Source organism: Solanum verrucosum, unplaced genomic scaffold (genome assembly GCF_900185275.1).
Source record: "Solanum verrucosum unplaced genomic scaffold, falcon-dt-bn FXZP01000085.1, whole genome shotgun sequence".
Taxonomy (NCBI): domain Eukaryota; kingdom Viridiplantae; phylum Streptophyta; class Magnoliopsida; order Solanales; family Solanaceae; genus Solanum; species Solanum verrucosum.
In genome coordinates, this window is record NW_026019839.1 from 2,694,969 (window position 1) to 2,714,354 (window position 19,386).

At 35.9% G+C, this 19,386-nt stretch overlaps 3 protein-coding genes across 3 annotated transcripts in view; 2 read left to right on the forward strand and 1 right to left on the reverse strand.

Moving 5' to 3' along the window:
* Positions 1-19,386, forward strand: part of LOC125815441 (uncharacterized) — a 426,658-nt gene that overhangs the window by 319,928 nt on the left and 87,344 nt on the right. The window lies entirely within an intron of this gene.
* LOC125815227 (glyceraldehyde-3-phosphate dehydrogenase, cytosolic) overlaps positions 1-19,386 on the forward strand; it is a 613,914-nt gene that overhangs the window by 100,076 nt on the left and 494,452 nt on the right. The window lies entirely within an intron of this gene.
* On the reverse strand, positions 503-17,683 carry LOC125815085 (regulator of G-protein signaling 1). Its single transcript, XM_049494482.1, has 11 exons — positions 17,454-17,683; positions 14,859-14,979; positions 14,465-14,528; positions 14,268-14,352; positions 13,639-13,712; positions 9,366-9,557; positions 2,416-2,504; positions 2,086-2,324; positions 1,655-1,779; positions 1,326-1,447; positions 503-1,176 (listed from the first exon to the last, which is right to left on the reverse strand). Exons 1-11 carry the CDS (start codon positions 17,528-17,530, stop codon positions 967-969), a joined length of 1,398 nt encoding a protein of 465 aa, XP_049350439.1. The 5' UTR covers positions 17,531-17,683; the 3' UTR covers positions 503-966.

The following is a 19,386-nucleotide window of genomic DNA, read 5'->3' on the forward strand; positions in this document are numbered from 1 at the left end:
GTATAAAAATTCTAATTTAAAATAATCAAATTAATCTCATAAGTTATAATGTTATATATGCTTTTGCTCAAGTCTTTACAATTAAGAACACTTATTCCTAATTTTAAATGGAGGGCAAAACCTCATATTTCGAATAGTTCAACGGAAAAATTGAACTATCTTTTTTCTTATTTTGGAGCGACATCAATAAAATGGTATTTTTTAGCTATTTTACTAATTGAAAGACGTTTTTGCGCCAAAAATGTGACGGCGAAGACATTTTTAAGCCAAAAAACATAACATAAGGTACTATTGACCCATTTAAAGTAATTTAGAGGGTATATTTAACTCTTTTCCCTTTGAAAAATTAGCATGCTAACTTTTCACTCCACATAACACATGTGCCTAGAGATTATTATTATTATTATTAGTATATATAAACACAAGAATTATCTTTACTTTATTTGTACAAAAAATATAATTATCCAACAAACAGAAGTTCATCATGGACCCCACTTGTAACTTTCACAACTTCAGACAACAATGGATATCAAAGTTTATTCACATGTTGATTTATATAACAAGTCTAGTAAGATGCACCTTGGGGCTTGGAAGTTCCACTTAGATACAAAAGTATGCTAAGTACCACAACTATATGTCTTTATACATTTGTTGAATCTACCTGCCAGCATAAATTGCCACCCACAAATTTGAAAACTAGAAGCCCACTTTCAGTCTGCCCTGTTCTTTCACATGCCATGATCTTGGCATTGCTCCTTCAGGTCTGAAAAGCATGAGCAGCAACATCACACAGCAAAACTTGGTCTTGAAGGCTCGTATCGTTTATGAACAGGAGAATCAGGTAGCTGGTGCCCATCATGTGAAGATGAATATCATGTCTCGTTTAGGTTCCCTTCTTTCCTGTTCACGGCCAAATATATGCAACTCCATCACGTTGGAAAGTCATGATCCCACTCACATGTTTTGTCATCGCAATTCTGAATCATGATTATGACATCCAGAATTTCTGGGGCTATGTTCATGCTGGAAAGGGTCATCACTGCAATGGACAGAACTCAATTTTGGGGAAAAATTCCAACCACTAGCATGTTCCATCTCCGGATCAACTGCTCTCATGCGGATATCCTCTTCCAGCTTCATGAAGTACATTGACGACCAGTAATCTCTTGCTAAGTTCTTTGTATGTCCACAAGAAGAACGATTCAACAATAGTACAAGAGATGATGAGAGTGAGACAGGGAATGAACGATAGAAAGAGGATAATTAAGCAATGCAAAATACCATTGTGATCAAGCAAGTAATGGTTTAGAACGTAAAAGACCAACCAGTTTCATAAGCTGCATCAGTTCACCTAGAGCATTTTTGAAGAGATCAGTGTGGGAGAGATCATTAGTACTCAAAATTTCCTGCCGGATTCGGTGAGAAATGTTCACCTCCATTGGTGCTCCTACAGGTGTTTAATGAGCAAATGCAGGTCAGAGAAGCATCAAAATTTAAGCACGAGCATACTTTCCAGAGGTAGAACCAGAGGATAAAGTAGAAAAATCAAAGTGTATAATCCATCAAGTTACCAATAAAACTTGGTTTAAAGAATCATTGAAGGGGAGATTTAATATGACCATCAAAATTTGCTTCATATAAGAATTGACCTTACCTGCAGCTATATACTTCTCTATTATGTGGCGTGCCATGTAAATTCTCCTAACTGAATCCTGAATAGGAATTTTATCAAAATGTTGCACTTCATCGTAGAAATGCACACTCTCTCCAGCCAGACAACTACAATGTGAACAAAGTAAAAGAAAAAAAGGTCATTCCATTACTGTGCATTCAATATCAGAAGTCACAGGGTTGATTACCTATCTGTCAGAATTTATCTCTAGAAAAGATGGTCTGATTTTGTCTGTGATTTCTTTGTTTCAAAGAATGTCACATACATTTTATTTCCTTTAATATTCAATTATGTTAAAATCAAGGAGAAAAGACAGGACCATCTTCTCTCTTCAATATGATAAGCTGCCACTGATCCACGCACACAACATGAAGATACAATGATAAATTTTCGCAAAAGGAGAAGAATAAAACCTGTCTGCAAATTCCATGAAGGACTGACGGAACCTTCGGTTCAGCAGGAGCTTTTCCAAAGGTTCATTGGGATCTAAAATGATTGTCGATTCCCTCTGTAATAGGATCCCACTATCAGGTATACCTAATGCCTGACTCATTGTCTTGTATTCTTTCTGATTCTTCTTCCTCAAGCTCATAAGTGAGACAAGAGGTTGAGAAATTGAGAAAGAGAAGAATGCCAGTACAAGGGCACTTGTCTGTTGAATAAAAAGAGAAACTGTAAGCAGTCAACAAAAATATTCTGATACTCACATATCAACAAAGTAGCACAAGATCAGGAAATTGTACCATAACCAATAGCAAAAATCTAGAGGCAATTTCTAGCCATGATATATCCTCGCGAACCTCATTCATAACATAAGCAGCCACCCATATTCCTTGATAGAGAGAAAACAGCCAGTTGTATCAACACAAAATATTCTTGGGAAATGTCTAAGAAGAAATATCATTTTTAATTTAGCTTTGAACTACAAGTAACTAACAGTGAATGTTGAAACAGACATAGATGAAAGCCATAACATATGTATTTGAATAAAGTATGATGTAACAAACCAATGAATATCAAAGATAAAAAACAACTTGTAATATAACAGAGCTTTATATGCCTTCATACATTTAAAAAGAAAACCACAACTTCATAGCGTTAATACCTGAATATTATTTTCTATTTTTTTCTTACTTAGATCCAAGTGATTGTATCTATCATGATAAAAGAGGATACATGAGGCCAATCAGAGTCCTTTCACCCCATGAAATTTACTAACTTGCACCATCACACGGTGGAAGGGCTGGGAGGACCAACACCACCGGACATCTCAGTTCCTCAGTAATACTATGATATAAGCTATGTTGCTCGGACTCTTCAAAATGCCGATGAATGAGTGCCAGGTCTTCCAAAAGTAGTGCATTTTTTGGAGGATCTAACAAGAGTATGGCAACATTTTCGAGAGTCTGAGCAACATAGGATATAAGTAGCAACATACAGTACCATGATCTAAGAGGTTGGAGGATTGCAACAAATTATCTCCAGATTTTATACAAATGCTTCAAAAATCAGAAGTACCATGCTCCAGAAGTTGTGCTATCCCGGGCACTTTTGGGGTGTTCACTTCAGGGTGAAGGCAAACCTTAATATTTTTTTATAGATAGGATCAGGTGTGCATAAGGGTAGAACGTTGAGTAGTCTTTGCACCCAACTTGACATCATCCAGAGTATCATGATCTTTCTTTGCATCTTCTTATGGACCTTACTATCAAGTATGGTAAACCCATTTACCATACTACAGCGGTTAGCAATGAGGGTACTGTGAAGAAACTGACTGGAGGTTTTTTTTTTAAAAGACGGGCAACAAAAAAGGGTTGAAAATGTCTCTCAATTTTTTATTTTTCTTAAGCATAGGAGGGCTTTATATAGACAACTTACAACAAAAGATCTACATAATTCAAAACCTAAAATATCTCAACAAACTAAAACAACCTAATAAAAATCTAAAATTCAAATTATCCTAAACCTAAGCAACTTAATTATTAGGCTAACAAGAAGATTACTGTAGTAACTTAAAGAAATTTTCAACACTCATCCTTTACTTTAGTTACTACAATTTTAAAAGTTACTCTCCTCAATTTCTATTTTGAAAGTTGGTGCTGAATTCTTTTGATGATTTTGAACTTGCACATAGGATATATAATAATTGGGGTGACCAAAGATTTCTCTGAGTGTTGGCATGCGGTATGTGATGGTTTGAAATGGTAGTTAAAGCATGGTATGTGGAAGTTGTGTGGAGTTGACTTTGGGTGTGATTTAATAGTTTTATCTTGATGGAAAGGTACTATCAAATTTGAAATTAGTGTTATCCTCCTTGTGGGGGACTCGTATTTGTCATGAAATGCTTAAATAGAAAGAGAAGTAGCCATAGTTTGAACATGTATTTGATAAGAAGACTTTGATACTAGTGGCAATTTGAGAGTAAGGTAAATGGTTGGTGTAGTTATGATGTTTGTTGGTATTAAGAGTGTTAGCTTCAATGGAGTATTGTGAGAAGTATGTGGGGTTTGATGAATCGAGTATTTGTAATATTGTAATGGGGATCAGAGTGGATGATTGTGGGCGGCAAAAAAATCGAGAGATGGAGTCAGATGAATGGAATTTTATTTTTATGGGCACTATGGAAGGAGTATCTTGTGTTATTCGACCTTGCTTTCGTATATTCTTATGTGACCACCTTCTTCGTACTGGATATTATTTGGAGTATGATTCATTGCTTATGCTACTCGTGTTTCCACATCTATAGGTGAATCCCTAGTGGTGGATCGGGTGTACCGATCCTGCGATTGTCCTCTTGGTAGGATAGGATGCATGGGCAGACTTAATTATTTTAGATATGACATATTTGGTGTTGTCTTGGAGAAAATGAAGTATTCCAGTGGTTCTATATGTACCACCTTACTTGTAAGAATTTATAGAAGAGCTACCATGGGTATTTACAATTGTCCGACAGTTTTAGTATTCATCTAGTCGTTCAGATCATGCTCCAGCTATGTGTGGTTGAATGTGGGGATCATTGGGTCTAGTTTTGTTGTTCTTAAGGGTTGTCTACAATCATAGCTACTGATCTAGCATTTTCGATAAGTATTGTTAGAGGTTTTGTATACTTGGGTGTACCGCTTGTTGGGTGGTTACTTGATCTTGTTCTTCTTTGGGTGAGATAAGTTGAATTCTCCCTTGATGAGTACAGGATGTCTAAGATCATATTTTTATAACTTAAGCTCGTGAAAAGATTGTGTTGTGAAAAGGAAATCTTGATAAGATCTGTGATGGTTTGTGCATTATGAGTGTCCGGTGATTGATTCAAGCTCACTTCTGGTTGTAGTCAGTATTAATTCAGAAGGTTATCTTGGTTATGTAAGAAAAGATTTATCATGATGGTTGTGTTAAGGTCCAATGGGGTTGAGTTTAGATTGAGTTCATGAGTTAGTTTGTGACTTGATAATCACTCTTGATTTATAGATCTTCCAAAATTTGATTCAAAAGTTCAGTTCTTAATAGTTGCTCTTGATGGAATGGTCTTAAAGATGTGCTCACTTGGAAAGATAAACATTGACTCTAGAAATAATACCTCTGACTTTTGGTAATGTCGGTTTTCCTTCTTTCTTCTTCTTTATGTTCGAGGACGAACATGATTTTTAGTGGTGGATAATGTCATGACCCGAAAGGTCATTCTTGGAAATTACCGTTTTATCCCTCCCGATAGTTGCCCCGAGCTATTCCTGATTAGTCGGTGAAGTTGGCTTGAGAATTTTGAACTATCCATTTAGCTATAGTAAATTAATAAGTGAGCAAATTTTAAATAACTACTTTTAATAGGTGGGTAATGGCCTAGTCCATAATTTATTTAATACTTTTACCACCTTGCACATGTATAAGAATAAATTAGAATTAAATAAAGTTGATATTATTTATTAATTACATCACAAAAGAGCAAAACCCTACTACAGACACCCAAGTACGAAAACGAATCGTAAGTGCTTCAGGTAATATGCTAAACTTAACTCTAATCTCTTGGTACATGCATTAATTGTTAGGAGATTATATATAAATATATTATATCGATTGATGGCGGGGTAAGAGAAGGTAGAATTGCTGAGTTTCAATTTGTTTTCCATTAACTACTAAGGATGCAAAATTTTCTAAAGTGGGGGGACAAAATTAGTAGGCAATGAATTAGGTAATGATGAGAAACAAGGGAGTAATCATGAGTTGGTTATGGAGAAGAAACGGTAATGGTGAAATAAGGTACTGCATGGTCCTTGTTTGAAGATTAAGTACCGTTTTAGTATAATTTGACTGGATTCAGATTGTTTTTTTATATTATCACATTATAGTTCAAGTTTTGATATATTGAGATAAATAATTAAATATTATGTGTATTATATTATATGAATACCATTAGATTTATGGTATTTGAAGGAATTGGAACTCAACCCTAGGCTTGAAAATTGGAGAAAAAGTTGAAAGAGTTGGCATGTCAATTGGCATCAAAAGTTAAGAACTTGATTATAGATTCGTGCTCTATGATTTTTGGTCTATGTTAGACACATAGTGATATGGATGTTGTTAGTTTTGAAATCTTATTGTGATCATTAATGTGAATAGATTGCTTTGAGTTGGAAGTTCAACGAAAGGAAAAGACTCAAGTCTCGGAGTGAATTCTTGATTGATTGAGGCAAATGGATTTCTAAACCCTTGTTAAGTGTGTAGAATCGTGTACTTCCTTGTGATATGTGTTGGGGAGTAATGGGACTTGGTGATGGGTTGACTTGTCCATATTGAATAATTCTAATAATGAAAAATGGGTAATAAAAGGTCATGTGATTAACTATTGGTGTGTTGAGAATGATTTTGAAAGGCTTGTTGATTCATTGTTGATGTTGTATCACGATTGTGTTGTTGTGAATTGTGCAATGTTATGAAAATGGTCATCTCCTCATTATTTGTGTGAACATGTCATTTGCATTGTTTTGAGACATGGTTGTGACAAGTGTTAGGTGAATTGAGAAAGAATAAGACATTAAAGAGGATGTACCATTTCGAGGGACATGTCATGCGCCGCGACGGATACTATATATCAAAGGACGTGTCGCGTGCCGCGACAGATACTATATATCGAGGGACATGTCGCGTGCCACGACGGATACTATTACAAGGGTCGTGTCGCATGCCGCAATAGATGCATGGACAGATATGTCCCCATGGATCCCGAACTGTGAGACAGCGGGTGTGTATCATTAGGTCAAACATGTATCATTATACTTGACATTTCATTTCATTGCATTGCACATCTTTATCATTGGTGAACTTGATCTTGTGTGTTGCTGATCTTGTGAGTGCCTTTCTGTGGTGTGATTGGTGAATATTGAGTTTGTTGTTGAGGATATCTAATTGTTAGAGTGTTGTTGTTGAGTTGTGTGCTATGTAAACTGTGACCTGTTAGGTTAGGCTGGTTTTATGTAGGTTGTAGTTGTGGAGGTTCGGATGGAGTGGAAGGAGTACCCGTATTCTATTCCCTTAGCTTGTGTTTAGAAGTTTACTTGCTGAGTACCGTGTGGTTTGGTACTCACCCCTTGCTTCTACAATTTTTGTAGGTTACGAGCCTGGATTTTTGTGATACTTTCCATTCTCTTATTTTCCGAGGCTTCTTGGAGATTTGTGAGGAAGTTGTTTGTCATCGCAGCAGACCTTCTTACTCTTATTTATGATCTTGTTCTATTCTAGAAACAATATCATATGAGACTTGTATTTTTCTTTTGATTCAATTGTAATATTTTAGAGGCTTGTACACGTGACAACCAGGTTTTGGGGGTTTTTTTAAGTTGATTATAAATTTCCGCATTTTTCTTGTAATATCTGAGTTTTAGGCTGACTTGTCTTGGTGGAATAAGACGAGTGTCATCACGTTCATTTTTGGGTCGTGACATATGTCTTATCAAAAGCTACGTTCGTTCAACTCATCACGTTCAACTCCTTCAATAAGAAAGAAAAGGACTCGTCAAACTAGTTGTCTTAAACATGATATAGCATTTGTGTGGCTATAAAATCTTCTCGTTGAAAGTAAAATGAGAAGTTAAAGTTAAATTGTTTCCAAATTTAGAAAGCTTCCATTCTTTTTGGATTAGACTAAAAAGAAAATGTTGCAACATAAACTGAAACAAAGGGAGTATAATATAGGACTATTTACACTACACAACAGTCCAAAGTGGCCCATTTAAAAAATAACCCTGATATTTACTTTTTACAAAATTTAGCCAGTTTAATCACGATATAATCTGTGATATTGTGTATACAGTATACACTGACTATACAATTATTTTACACTTGTTACACACTATGTATGCCTTTGTTATACATTGAGTATACACTTGCGCTAGCTACAACAGTAACGCTAGGCGCACATCAATATTTTTAGTAGTCTGGACGACTATCATAAATGTCAGAGATTCTAGAAGTTAATCCTGCTAATGACGCTTGATCGTAAAAAGGATATTCTTTCCTGTGATTGAAGATAGGCATAATACATACTTTCCCCCCAAACATGTCACAGGATCCCTTTCACACCCTAACTTCACGAAAGAAACTTTCACACACCAAACCTTCCCTCAACTATGTCTGGTACACACAGTTTAAAAGTTTTGCCATGACGTTTGGGTGTGTCAAAAGCAACTGGTCACATAGAACGAAGAGCATGTACATGTATGTGAGCAAGATCTCAAGTCATAGGGAAAAAAACTTCTTCATTCATCCCAGTTCCCCGTACAATTTGGTGACAGTTTTGCTTATGGTCAATTTGATCAATTTTCATTGATAATTGGATAAAGAATTTTCATTTCTTAAGATTAAAATTCAGATATTCCAAATTACACTACTATAAAAATGAAAAATATATCAAAAAAGACTTGGTCAAATATCACACTATTTTGATTCTCAGGAAGCTAAATGACAGTGAAGGGAGTAATAATTTTCTCTCGGAGGAAACAAAGTCTTGCTAAAGCAATAAATAATCTGCTTTGCAGAACCAAGCCAAGAGTCTTGTTTACAGGGCTATAACGCAATTTACATCACCAAGAATTTCCATCAAAAACTTTGATTTGCATTCACAACTACATAATGTCGTGTGTTTAACCGAGTGGTTCCTGAACTTGCCTTTGTATTAAATGGGGTATAAGATATCTCACCGTTTATACTCTATAGACAGATCCTATACTAGAAGCCTTTGTGATCTGTGATTATCTGAACCCTGTATATCAAGCTGCAATTAATAACAATTTATTTCTGAGATTTTAGATAGAATTTTATCTGTAAGCAATTGAATATGCATGTTTTTTATTATCCAACTTGAGGGGAATGCATGAGAAGTATTTTAAATTGGTGTCTCAGTCATGATGGTCAAATTCAACTATTAGATCTGAAAAAGTCGGCCACTTTAACTAACATTACACCGAAGATAGTTACTTTCCTCATTGAATTTTCCTTGACAGAATATTTCACATAGCAGCTGGTGCTTCCGGTATGTGTAAGAATATCTTTAGATGCTTGGACAATATTGGGAAAGTGGTTAATCAAGACTAATTACGTCTTTCTGACTTCATTCCTCAATATGTCATTCTCCTACCAGGGCACACGCAGGAAGACAAAGAAGCATGCCAGAAAAGAAGCCAATCAAAGAAAATGGATAGAAACAAACCAATGGAAGCTGAAGAGACAAGAATTCCTCTCCAAAGGTCGTTGAGTTCATGAAATCTGAATTCCACATGATGCACAGCCCCAGCAAAAGCAATCAAAGCTACAACATATAATGCATGAAGGCCCATAACAAGGATGATCCACAGAGTCCCCATGTGGCACCGGTCATTTAGAGGCTTTTTTATTTGAATAACTACATCAGACAAACTCTGTATTAATATAAAAAATCCTTTCTTACATGAACAACTTTAGCAAATAAAGCTTATAATATTAATAGCAGGGATGTTACTACAAATGAAAAAAGTAACACAGAAAATTCACGTGCTAAAGAGACAATATGAAAAGAGCAGAATACACTAATCAAATAACTGTTGAAAATCAAACTTTTTGCAATTTTCCAGCAATTTTAAATGCCGATTATCAACATCAATTTGACTGTGCTAAAATCAACAAGTTCTCACTTGGTAATAAAAGTAAAAAATATTTGTTCATACACTTGCACAAAGTTTTGGCACGACTCAACTGAAAGATAAACTAACCAAATACTAAAACACAAAATTAAAATGCATAAAGTAGTACGACTGCAAAAGTGTAGGCAAAAGACAAGTCATATTTCCACAACAAGAAGAATGTACCCATTGAAAGCAACTACTACGTAAACAGTAACAACCAAGGGTAGAGTGTACGCAGGCCCACTCTCGGTTCCAACAAATCAAAGCAGTAATTAGCTAATAACAAAGCAGTGCTTAACAGATATGCAAGGAATCGTAACAGCAACAGCAAGGTGCGGTCACCTAAACACAGTAAACCACAGATGAAATCAGTTACTAAAAGCTAAAGACTACATGCTTATGCTAATACTACGACCCGCATGGAGCTCTATACTCCCACCCATCCAAAGACATGAATAGGTTAGTAATAAGACAACTCTCAACGAACTACAAATCTTTTGAGAAAACTACCTACAAATCTTCTACCCTTATTCGCAACATTCATACCTTCTTATCTAAGGTCATGTCCTCGATACACTGAAGATGTGTCATATCCTGGCTAATCACCTATCCCCAATACTTCTTAACTACCTTTGCCTCTCCTCAACCCCTATATCCAACCTCTCACACCTCCTTATTGTGGCATCCGCACCTCTCCTCTTCACGGGTCCAAAACATCTCAGTCTCCCTTCCCTCATCTTGTCCACCATGGAGGCCACTCCCACTTCGTCTCGAATATCCTCATTCCTAATCCTATCGCTCCTATATGCCCACACATCCATCTCAACATCCTCATTTCCGCCACTTGCAGAGTTCTTGACTGGCCAACACTCCGCCCCATGCAACAAAGTTGGTCTAACCACCACTCTATAAAACTTACATTTAAGTTTTAGTGATACCTTCTTATCACACAAGACACCGAATGCAAGCCTCCACTCTATCCATGCCGCACCAATATGGTGTGACATCATCATTGATCTCCCCATTTCCTTGGAGCAAAGACCCTAGATACTTACATCTATCTCTCTTAGGGATAACTTGAGTATCAAGTCTCACTTCCACATCTGGCTCCTACGTCACATCACATAATTCACACTCCAAATACTCTGACTTGGTCCTACTCAACTTGAACCATTTAGACTGTAGAATTTGTCTCAACACCTCCAACCTATCGTTAACTCCGCCACGAGTCTCCTCAATCAAAATAATGTCATCTACAAATAACAAACACCAAGGCACCTCACCCTGAATATGCTGCATCAACTTATCCATCACCAAGGCAAATAGAAACAGGCTCAACGCAGATCCTTGGTGCAACCCCATCTTGATTGGGAAGTGCTCTGAGTCTCCTCCTATTGTTTAGGGGTGGCAGAATGGGTAATTTATATGGTACCCATTCAAATTACCCATCTTAAATAGGTTGGGTACCCAACTAATTTAAAATGGGTAAAAAATTAGTCAAACTCATAGTACCCATTTAAAAGCGGGTAGTTAAATGGATAAAATGGGTAAAAAATGAGTCAAACTCATATTACCCATTTAAAAGCGGGTAGTTAAATGGGTAAAAAAGGCTCATTCATAAAAAAGAGTGACATTATTAATATTTTTTTTGAAGTGTAGGTGGTCGGGGTCGGGGGGATAAGGAAAAAAATCTAAAATTTTCTAAAAAATAAATTATTTTTTTGGAAATGGAAGGGGGAGGGGTAGTGGTGGGGCTAGGGTGGTGGTGGTGGTGGTGTGGAGGGTAGGGGTAGCGATAGTAAAAAGTAAATTAATTTTTAAAAAAAAAACAAATTTAATTTTTTAGGCATTGGGGGTGGTGGTAGGGGTGGGTGAGGGTGGGGGTGGAGGTGGGAAGGCATTAGGTTGGGGACGGGATAGGGATGGGGGTGATAAAGAAATAAATTTTAGAAGTTTTAATATTTTGTGGAGTGGGGTGGGGGTGGGGGGTGAAGAATCTTTTGAAGCTTTTAACATGATCCCTATTATAATATGGGTATCCATACTTACACATTATCCATTGGGTAACTCGTTTTCACCCATTTAAAATATGAGTCAAGTCGATTATTTTATCCATTTTTGTTTAACTCATTTTCGATTGACTCATGTTCGACTAGACCCATTAGTTTGCCACTCCTACCATTGTTCTAACATGAGTCTCAGCTCCATCATACATGTCCTTTATTGCTCTAATGTAAGACATTAGAATACCTTTAGACTCTAAACATCACTAAAGGACTTCTCTCGGGGATTGTAACAGGCCATTTCAAGGTCAATGAACAACATATGCAAATCCCTTTTCCTCTCCTTGTATTTCTCCATCCGTCGTCTCACAAGATGAATGGTTTCAATAGTTGAACGCCCTGACATGAATCCAAACTGGTTCTCAAAAATGGAGTTCCTTACCCTTACCTACACCCTCTCCCAAACTTTCAAGGTGTGACTCAGCAACTTAATACCCATGTAATTGTTGAAGTTCTGGATATTACCCTTGTTCATGTACAACGGAATCATTGTACTCCACCTCCATTTGTCGGGCATTTTAGACGTCTTAAAAATGACATTAAACAACCTAGTCAACCACTCCAAACCTACCCTGTCTGTGCTCTTTCGGAACTCTACTGGAATTTCATCTGGTCCAGTCACTCTACCCTGACTCATCTTACGCATAGCACTGTTAACCTCCTCAACCTTAAAATACCTACGGTATAAAAATCCCGCTCTCTCCGAGTTCTCTCAAACACCCAACACGATGTCTGTGACCCTTTCTTAGTTCAAGAGTTTATGAAAATGCTTGCCATCTTTGTCTAATGTGTGCCTCTTCCACTAGTACTTTACTGTCCTCGTCTTTGATACACTTCACTTGATCCAAGTCCCCAAGCTTCCTCTCTCTCGCCTTGGAGAGCATGTACAACTTCTTATCCTCTTCTTTGTCCCCTAGATCAACATACAAGCGTTTGAAATCTGTCGTTTTTGCCGTCATGACTGCTACTTCGTGTCCTTTCTCATCACCTTATACCTTATCGTGTTTGTCCGCCTCTCCACCACATCTTTTCTCAACACTAACTTAGCATAGCAGCGTTTTTTGCTTCCATTTTACCTTGTACATCTCCATTTCACCACCAATCCCCTTGATGGCCACAAAATAGTCCCTCAAAAACCCTAACACCTCTCTGATTGCTTTTCTAACGCAACTAGCTATCTTATCCCACATGTTATTTGCACCTATCACCCTTTCGATGGAGTAAGTAATCAATCTGAGTTCTGGCCACCGCACTACCAAAGGTAACCAAGTGGTCCTCCTTTATTGGAAAGCATGAATTTGTTATCACCAACTCATAAACTTTAGCAAAATCCAGAAGCGACACTCCTCCATTCCTAAGCCCAAAACCAAAACCTCCATCCACGCTGTCAAAACCACTAGTGATTGACCAGATGTGACCATTGAAATCTCTGCCAATGAATAGCATTTCGGAATGTGGTATTCCCCTCACTACCTTGTCCAAATCCTCCCAGAAGTGCTTCTTGATCTTCTCCTACAAGCCCACTTGTGGTGCGTAAGCACTAATAATGTTCAAAGTAACCCCTCCGATGACTAGTTTGACCGTCAATACCTTGTCATTCACTCCTAACCTCCACCACCTGCTCCCTAAGTTCCTCATGTACTAAAATGCGATACTTCCACATGATTTTATTATCTTTAAAAATATATATATATTAGTATTTCAATAAAAGAAACTTAAAAGAAGACTTCTTTATAAAGTTCAACTTGAAGAATCTTACCTGCAGCAAGAGCTACCCATGGCAAGAGAATCAGTAGAAGAAAAATATAGGATCTAATTGGTGGCAGACGTCTCCTGAAGCACCATACAAAACGAAGAAATATAAGACTATCAGAAAAGAGTTTTTCCACGTAACATGAATCAACAATAGCACTAAGACATAGTCTTTTAAAGCTATTTCGCAAATTTTTCAAACAACAAAAAAGTAAACCAGAGAGAGAGACAAGGAGGCAAAGGAAAAAAAGGTACAGATAAGACATAGTAGATGAGCTCTGTTTCTTTTTATTTCAGTTGTCACATATCTTTAGGAGGGCCATCCCAACATAAAGATATGATATCACTTTATCTCAGGGGTGGTGTACTATTTTTGAGCAACCTTTAATATCTGCAGGTAATCAATCCTCTTTTCATTTCTGTGAAGAATTACGTTTGTGATAGTCCATTATCCTATTTTCCTCAGGAGACATGCAGCTATTTCTATTTGTTTATTTTCTTCCAGGGAAAAGAGTTGGATTGAGGAGGCTGCACCATATAACTCAATTGAATATTGATGAGGTCAATTGATACATAATCATCTCATCAAACAAAGAATAACAGTTGTCAATAATTTCTTTAAAAAGTCAAACTTACTTCACAAATATATAATATAGTTGGAATATCTGTGTAATACGGCAGCTCAACAGCAAACCAAATCCGAGTGGACCTTCAATCCAGACTGGAAAGCAAGGAGGGTTAGATGTATTGCAGAATAAACAATCAAGCACCAGATTAAGGCAAGAAATTTGAAAACCAAATCATATTCGGTCATGGATTGAAGAGTAAATTACCTGCCCAAAGATAGCATGACCTCCACCAATGTCTCTTTCTGAACTTTAGAAAATTGAGGGCCATCTGCAGAAGCCATATGAATATCAGAGGAGGATCTAGGATTAAACTTGATGGGTTGAATCTTTATGTTTTTATCACCGATGCACTTAAAATTCTGGGTTAAAAATGTAGTATTATTGAAATTGGTGACTCTTTACTTATATATATATACACACACACACATCTAAACTCTGTATTAAAATTATTGGATTCGGTTGAACCCGTCGCTTGTTAACTACATCCCTCCCTAATGAATATTATATGGAAATTAAAGTATAGTCCCATTAGTGTTTTGAAATGTTAAATCGGATTCTGAAGCATTAATACCATATAAAGGAAATGAAAAGTAGATACCACTATGGACAACAACAGATTTAAGCTTGCAATAACTTGAATTGCCACTAGCCAAAAGCTACTGCCTTTGGACCTAGGAATCTTGTGAATCATGTAAGGTAATGTCGCTTTCAGGAGAAGTCTGCAGAGGAAACTGAAGTGGTTAATGCCAACATCTTAGGTAACTTACATGGAAACAAAATCTAAAGCATTGAATGGATATACAAAACAATGAAACTTTAAACAATAATGGAGAAAACGAATCATCAAAAGCTCCAGCACAAGAAAAATTAAAGTGGCTTTACTTCATAAAATAAAACACAACGCGACAAACATTCTGTGAGCATCACATTATTGTGGCAAACGTGTTTTTTATTAAATGTCAACTTAAAATTAACAGTAGAACACAATGACACATCTTGACATGCAAAAAATCACTAAAACACAAAGGGGGAAATTGAAGGAATGAACTTAATCCAGGTAAGACACTCCAAATCTACCCACCTCCTCTTCTCTCACCCTTAACAGCGTAAAAAAAGATGGAGCAGATTCCTATTATTTTTTTCTCACCCCCTTGCTTACATCATACTCTCTATTGTCTCCATTTCCCTGGATATGCAGACAGTCTTTGAACCTCTGCTACTCCACAATAAAGTAAGGGGGAGAAGAGAAGAAAATTAAGGCAACACCATCCTTACAAATGGGGGGAAGTTAAGATAAAAATGTTCGGGGTGTCAATGGGGAGGGCGAGGGGATGATTTCACCAGCCACAGCTAACCTCACGCACCCCGTTTCATAATGTTGTATTCTACTTTTTGTCCATATTACTTTCTTCTCTCATAGTTTTGTTAATTTGTTGTTTACTTATTTTGCATTACTATGTATATTATCTTTTGGTATATCACCATTAAATACTATCATTTTTCAATAAGTTGTTTTTAAGTGGGAAGAGCAAAATCTCAATCTAGAACAGAAACTAGTATTACAACGTATGAACAAAAAATTGGGGACGTTACGATGAATTAAATCGGGAAAATCCAAAAACACTAAGTTGATAAATTCTAAGCCCCATCTTGTGCTGCAGCAGCTGTTAAGATTTCCCCTATCCACGTCCAGGGGCATATCTAAAGGGGCGGGAGGGGGTTCATCCAAACCCCCTTCGTCGGAAAAATATACTATATATGTAAGATTATATTAGTTTTTTATGAGTATATATGCTAACATGAACCCCCTCAACACAACTGAAAAGCTTAGCATAGTGGTCAACTAAGTTGCTCGGACTCTTCACTTTTGGTGCCGCACCCGTGTCGACACGACATGGGTGTGGGATCCGTGTCCGATTTGGCCAACCGATTTTGGGTACTTTGACCAAAATCGAGGGGGAAAGTCTGGACAGTTTTAATGATTTTTGTAACCAATACAAAAGCTAAGGTGAAATTGAAGAAAATGGAATACCTTTTATGTAGAAATTTCGATGTCACTCTTTACCTTTAATCTCCTTCCACGATTCTCCTCAACTTCTCCACATAATAACTTATAATTTAGGTTTTATAACTCTATTTTTAGATATTTTAATTACTTTAGGTGAATCCCCGCACCCGTATCCATACATGGATCCATACCCCCGAATCTTAAAAATTAGATCATGAAGGATCCGACCTCTAGATCCGCACCCCTATCAGACACCCGCACCAGAGTCCGAGCAACTTAGGTGGTCAAGGAGGTTCAGGTTTTCCCCAAGGTTGTGAATCGGTCGGGGGTTCAATTCTGGTTTTTTCTGCACTTGGTTTCCATTTTTTTAGCTTTGTACATTCCCAGGACACTAAACTCTCTTTGACAGCTTTGGCAAGTTCTACTGGAGTTTTAGGCAGATTTAGGGAACGGGAGAGCATTCACCCGAACATCTTTGGTAAAATATTACAATGTATATATAAGGTAATTTTTTTACTTTTTATGAACATATAAAGACTTTAAATCCCCCAAACAAAGACTAGAGGCTGGCCTGGTAATTTAGGGCCTTGAACTTCAAGTTCAAATTTCAAGCACTAAATTTATATTTTCCAAACCCCCTTAATGAAAATTCTAGATCTGCCACTACGCACGTCCTGGTTAGACTTCCCCTTCCTTTCCACATTGGCATATTAAAGTGGGAAGAAGACATGTGAAAGCAAGACAAATAAAAGCAAAGCAAGCTCTAGAGGCGTACAATCTTCCAACCCCTAATTCATTGACCTAGTTAGAAGTAAATAAATCTTGTGAACACAAAAAAGCCTTATATGTCCACCTTCTTCACCCCTTTATCAAACTGATTAATCAAAAAGGAGGGTAATCTTGCTTCATATTCCAAAGTTTGATCTTTTCCATCTTTTATCACCCATATTGACAAACAAAAGAAATCGTTCCCAACAAAGTCCAATTTTCTTTGAATTCCGCAGAATTTTCACAATATCAAAGGAAAAAAAAAATAGCGTCTTTCAATTTGTCCAAGATTGCATACCTATCAATCAGAAACAGCAAGGAAAACACAAACCACAAGTATTTGACTTCACAATTTCCACAACCAGCAAAAAAACCAATTGAACAAAAAAAAAACAAAGACTTTTTCAGAGAACTTACAAGATCATGGACAGTAGAGCAGCTGAAAGGGCTACATAGTCACTTGGGCACCCTCCTTTACTAGAACAAGCTGCCATCTTTACTCTCCCTACAGTTTAGTTGCTGCCTCTGTTATGCACATCAACTGTTTGTAGAAATGTCTACGAGAAGAAAGAGGTTGATATGTGTTTACACTTTAGTGTTTTAACTTTAGTTTATTCAGCAGAAATCAACCATTTTTATTTAGTAAAATACATTGGAAATGTTGGCATGTTAAGAATTCGTTTAATTGTCCTAAGCCACTATTTTTGACCTTACACGCAACGATACCGTAAATCAATTATATTATATAAAGTTTTCAGATACTTTATTCATTTTGATTTGTTTATCTTAATTTAAATTGACAAGAAATTTTGGAAAAATAATAAATATTGAAACTACATAATTAGACATATTTTATCATCATATGTATTATTAATATTTATATTTTCAAAATATTATATATTTTACTACTAATTAAGAGTTTTCTATCATATATTAAAAAAGATACACTTAGATATATGTAGTTTTGCTATCATATTCACTAAAATAGGGAGAGAGGCGAATGAGATGGAGAGAAAAGCGAGTGAGATTTGTTATGTATTTCAAATATATGTGAATCACACTAGATACACATTAGATATATGTATCTGGTGTGATTCACATATACAGTGGCAAGCGAGATGAGAGAGATGCGAGCGAGATTTGTTCTGTATCTCAAATATATGTGAATCTACTTAGATACAATGTATATAGAACAAATTACACCTAATTTTTACCCATGTATCTCAAAATACATGTATTTGGATGCACTAAAATCTGGTAAGATACGTAATATTGCAAACTAAAGTGTATCTAAATAATTAACTCTTAAACTAGTGGAATTTATGTAAGGTTCCCAATTAAAAAAAGGGCAAAAAACTTAAGTATACAACTTAATAACTTTAATTACACGAATATAGCAAAAAAAAATATCAATTGAATAGCAATTTTTTTTTCAAAACTGGAATTCTTATTAAAATAAAAAATAAAAAAAACGTTTACCAAGTCAGCCACAATTATCCATATTCCTTAAATTTCTCCAATTATTTTACCTTCCCTGATTTACTCAAATTTGTTATATATCATACCCCATAAAGAAAGGTTTCCTACAAAAATAAAACTTATGTTTCAAATTAAGATCGACGATCAAATATGCAGACCAATAATTTTTCAATTCTAATTCATCACAGCGGGCGTTGGGACTCATCAGGTAATCTTTTTTATAGTAATTCCTTTGGTTTTGTCGAAATTGGTGGAATATACATTCTTAAGATTTTGGTTAATGTTCTGGTGCAATGGTAAAGGTATAATTATTAAATATATATTAAGATTTAGCAATTGTTTGTGGAATATTAATAGGATTTTCACATAATCTGCATTTTAATTCTTTTTGGTATTTATTCGTTGTTTTATATTAACGATTTTGGTGTAATACAACAACATCATATGATTTTGGTTGTAATCTGATGAGCCGAATAAGTTTTTCTTTTAAAAAAATTAGGTTAAATTGATTAAAGCACCAAGTTAATAATTAAGTGGTTTAATTGGTATGTTGCATGCTGAATGTTAACAGATTTTATCAATAGTTTCTTTTGGTATGTGATATGGTGTACACATACCAACTTCAAGTTAAATTTCAAGTACATATTTTTGTGTATTTAGTTGTATTATTTGGTATATAAAATATAACTTTTAAAAAAAAATCGGTTAATTTTTTGGTGTATTTTATTTATCTGAATTGGTGTAGATAATAATTTGAAAATTGGTCATATGTGATTTGGTACTTAATCTGGTATATTTGTTTCTATAAATTGGTGGTAAATTAATACTCTGATAAATGTGTTGGTGTATTTTTGGGTTAAATGTCAGATTA

Bases quoted from the DNA above. Each gene is read 5' to 3' on its own strand.
- LOC125815085 (XM_049494482.1), bottom strand. From the start codon at position 17,530: ATGGCAGCTTGTTCTAGTAAAGGAGGGTGCCCAAGTGACTATGTAGCC. The intron at 13,713-14,267 runs GTAAGTTTGACT...ATGGTGCTTCAG, and splicing joins CTATATTATATATTTGTGAA to GAGACGTCTGCCACCAATTA. The intron at 2,505-9,365 runs GTTTGTTTCTAT...CTCTCTATCAAG, and splicing joins TGTCTCTTCAGCTTCCATTG to GAATATGGGTGGCTGCTTAT.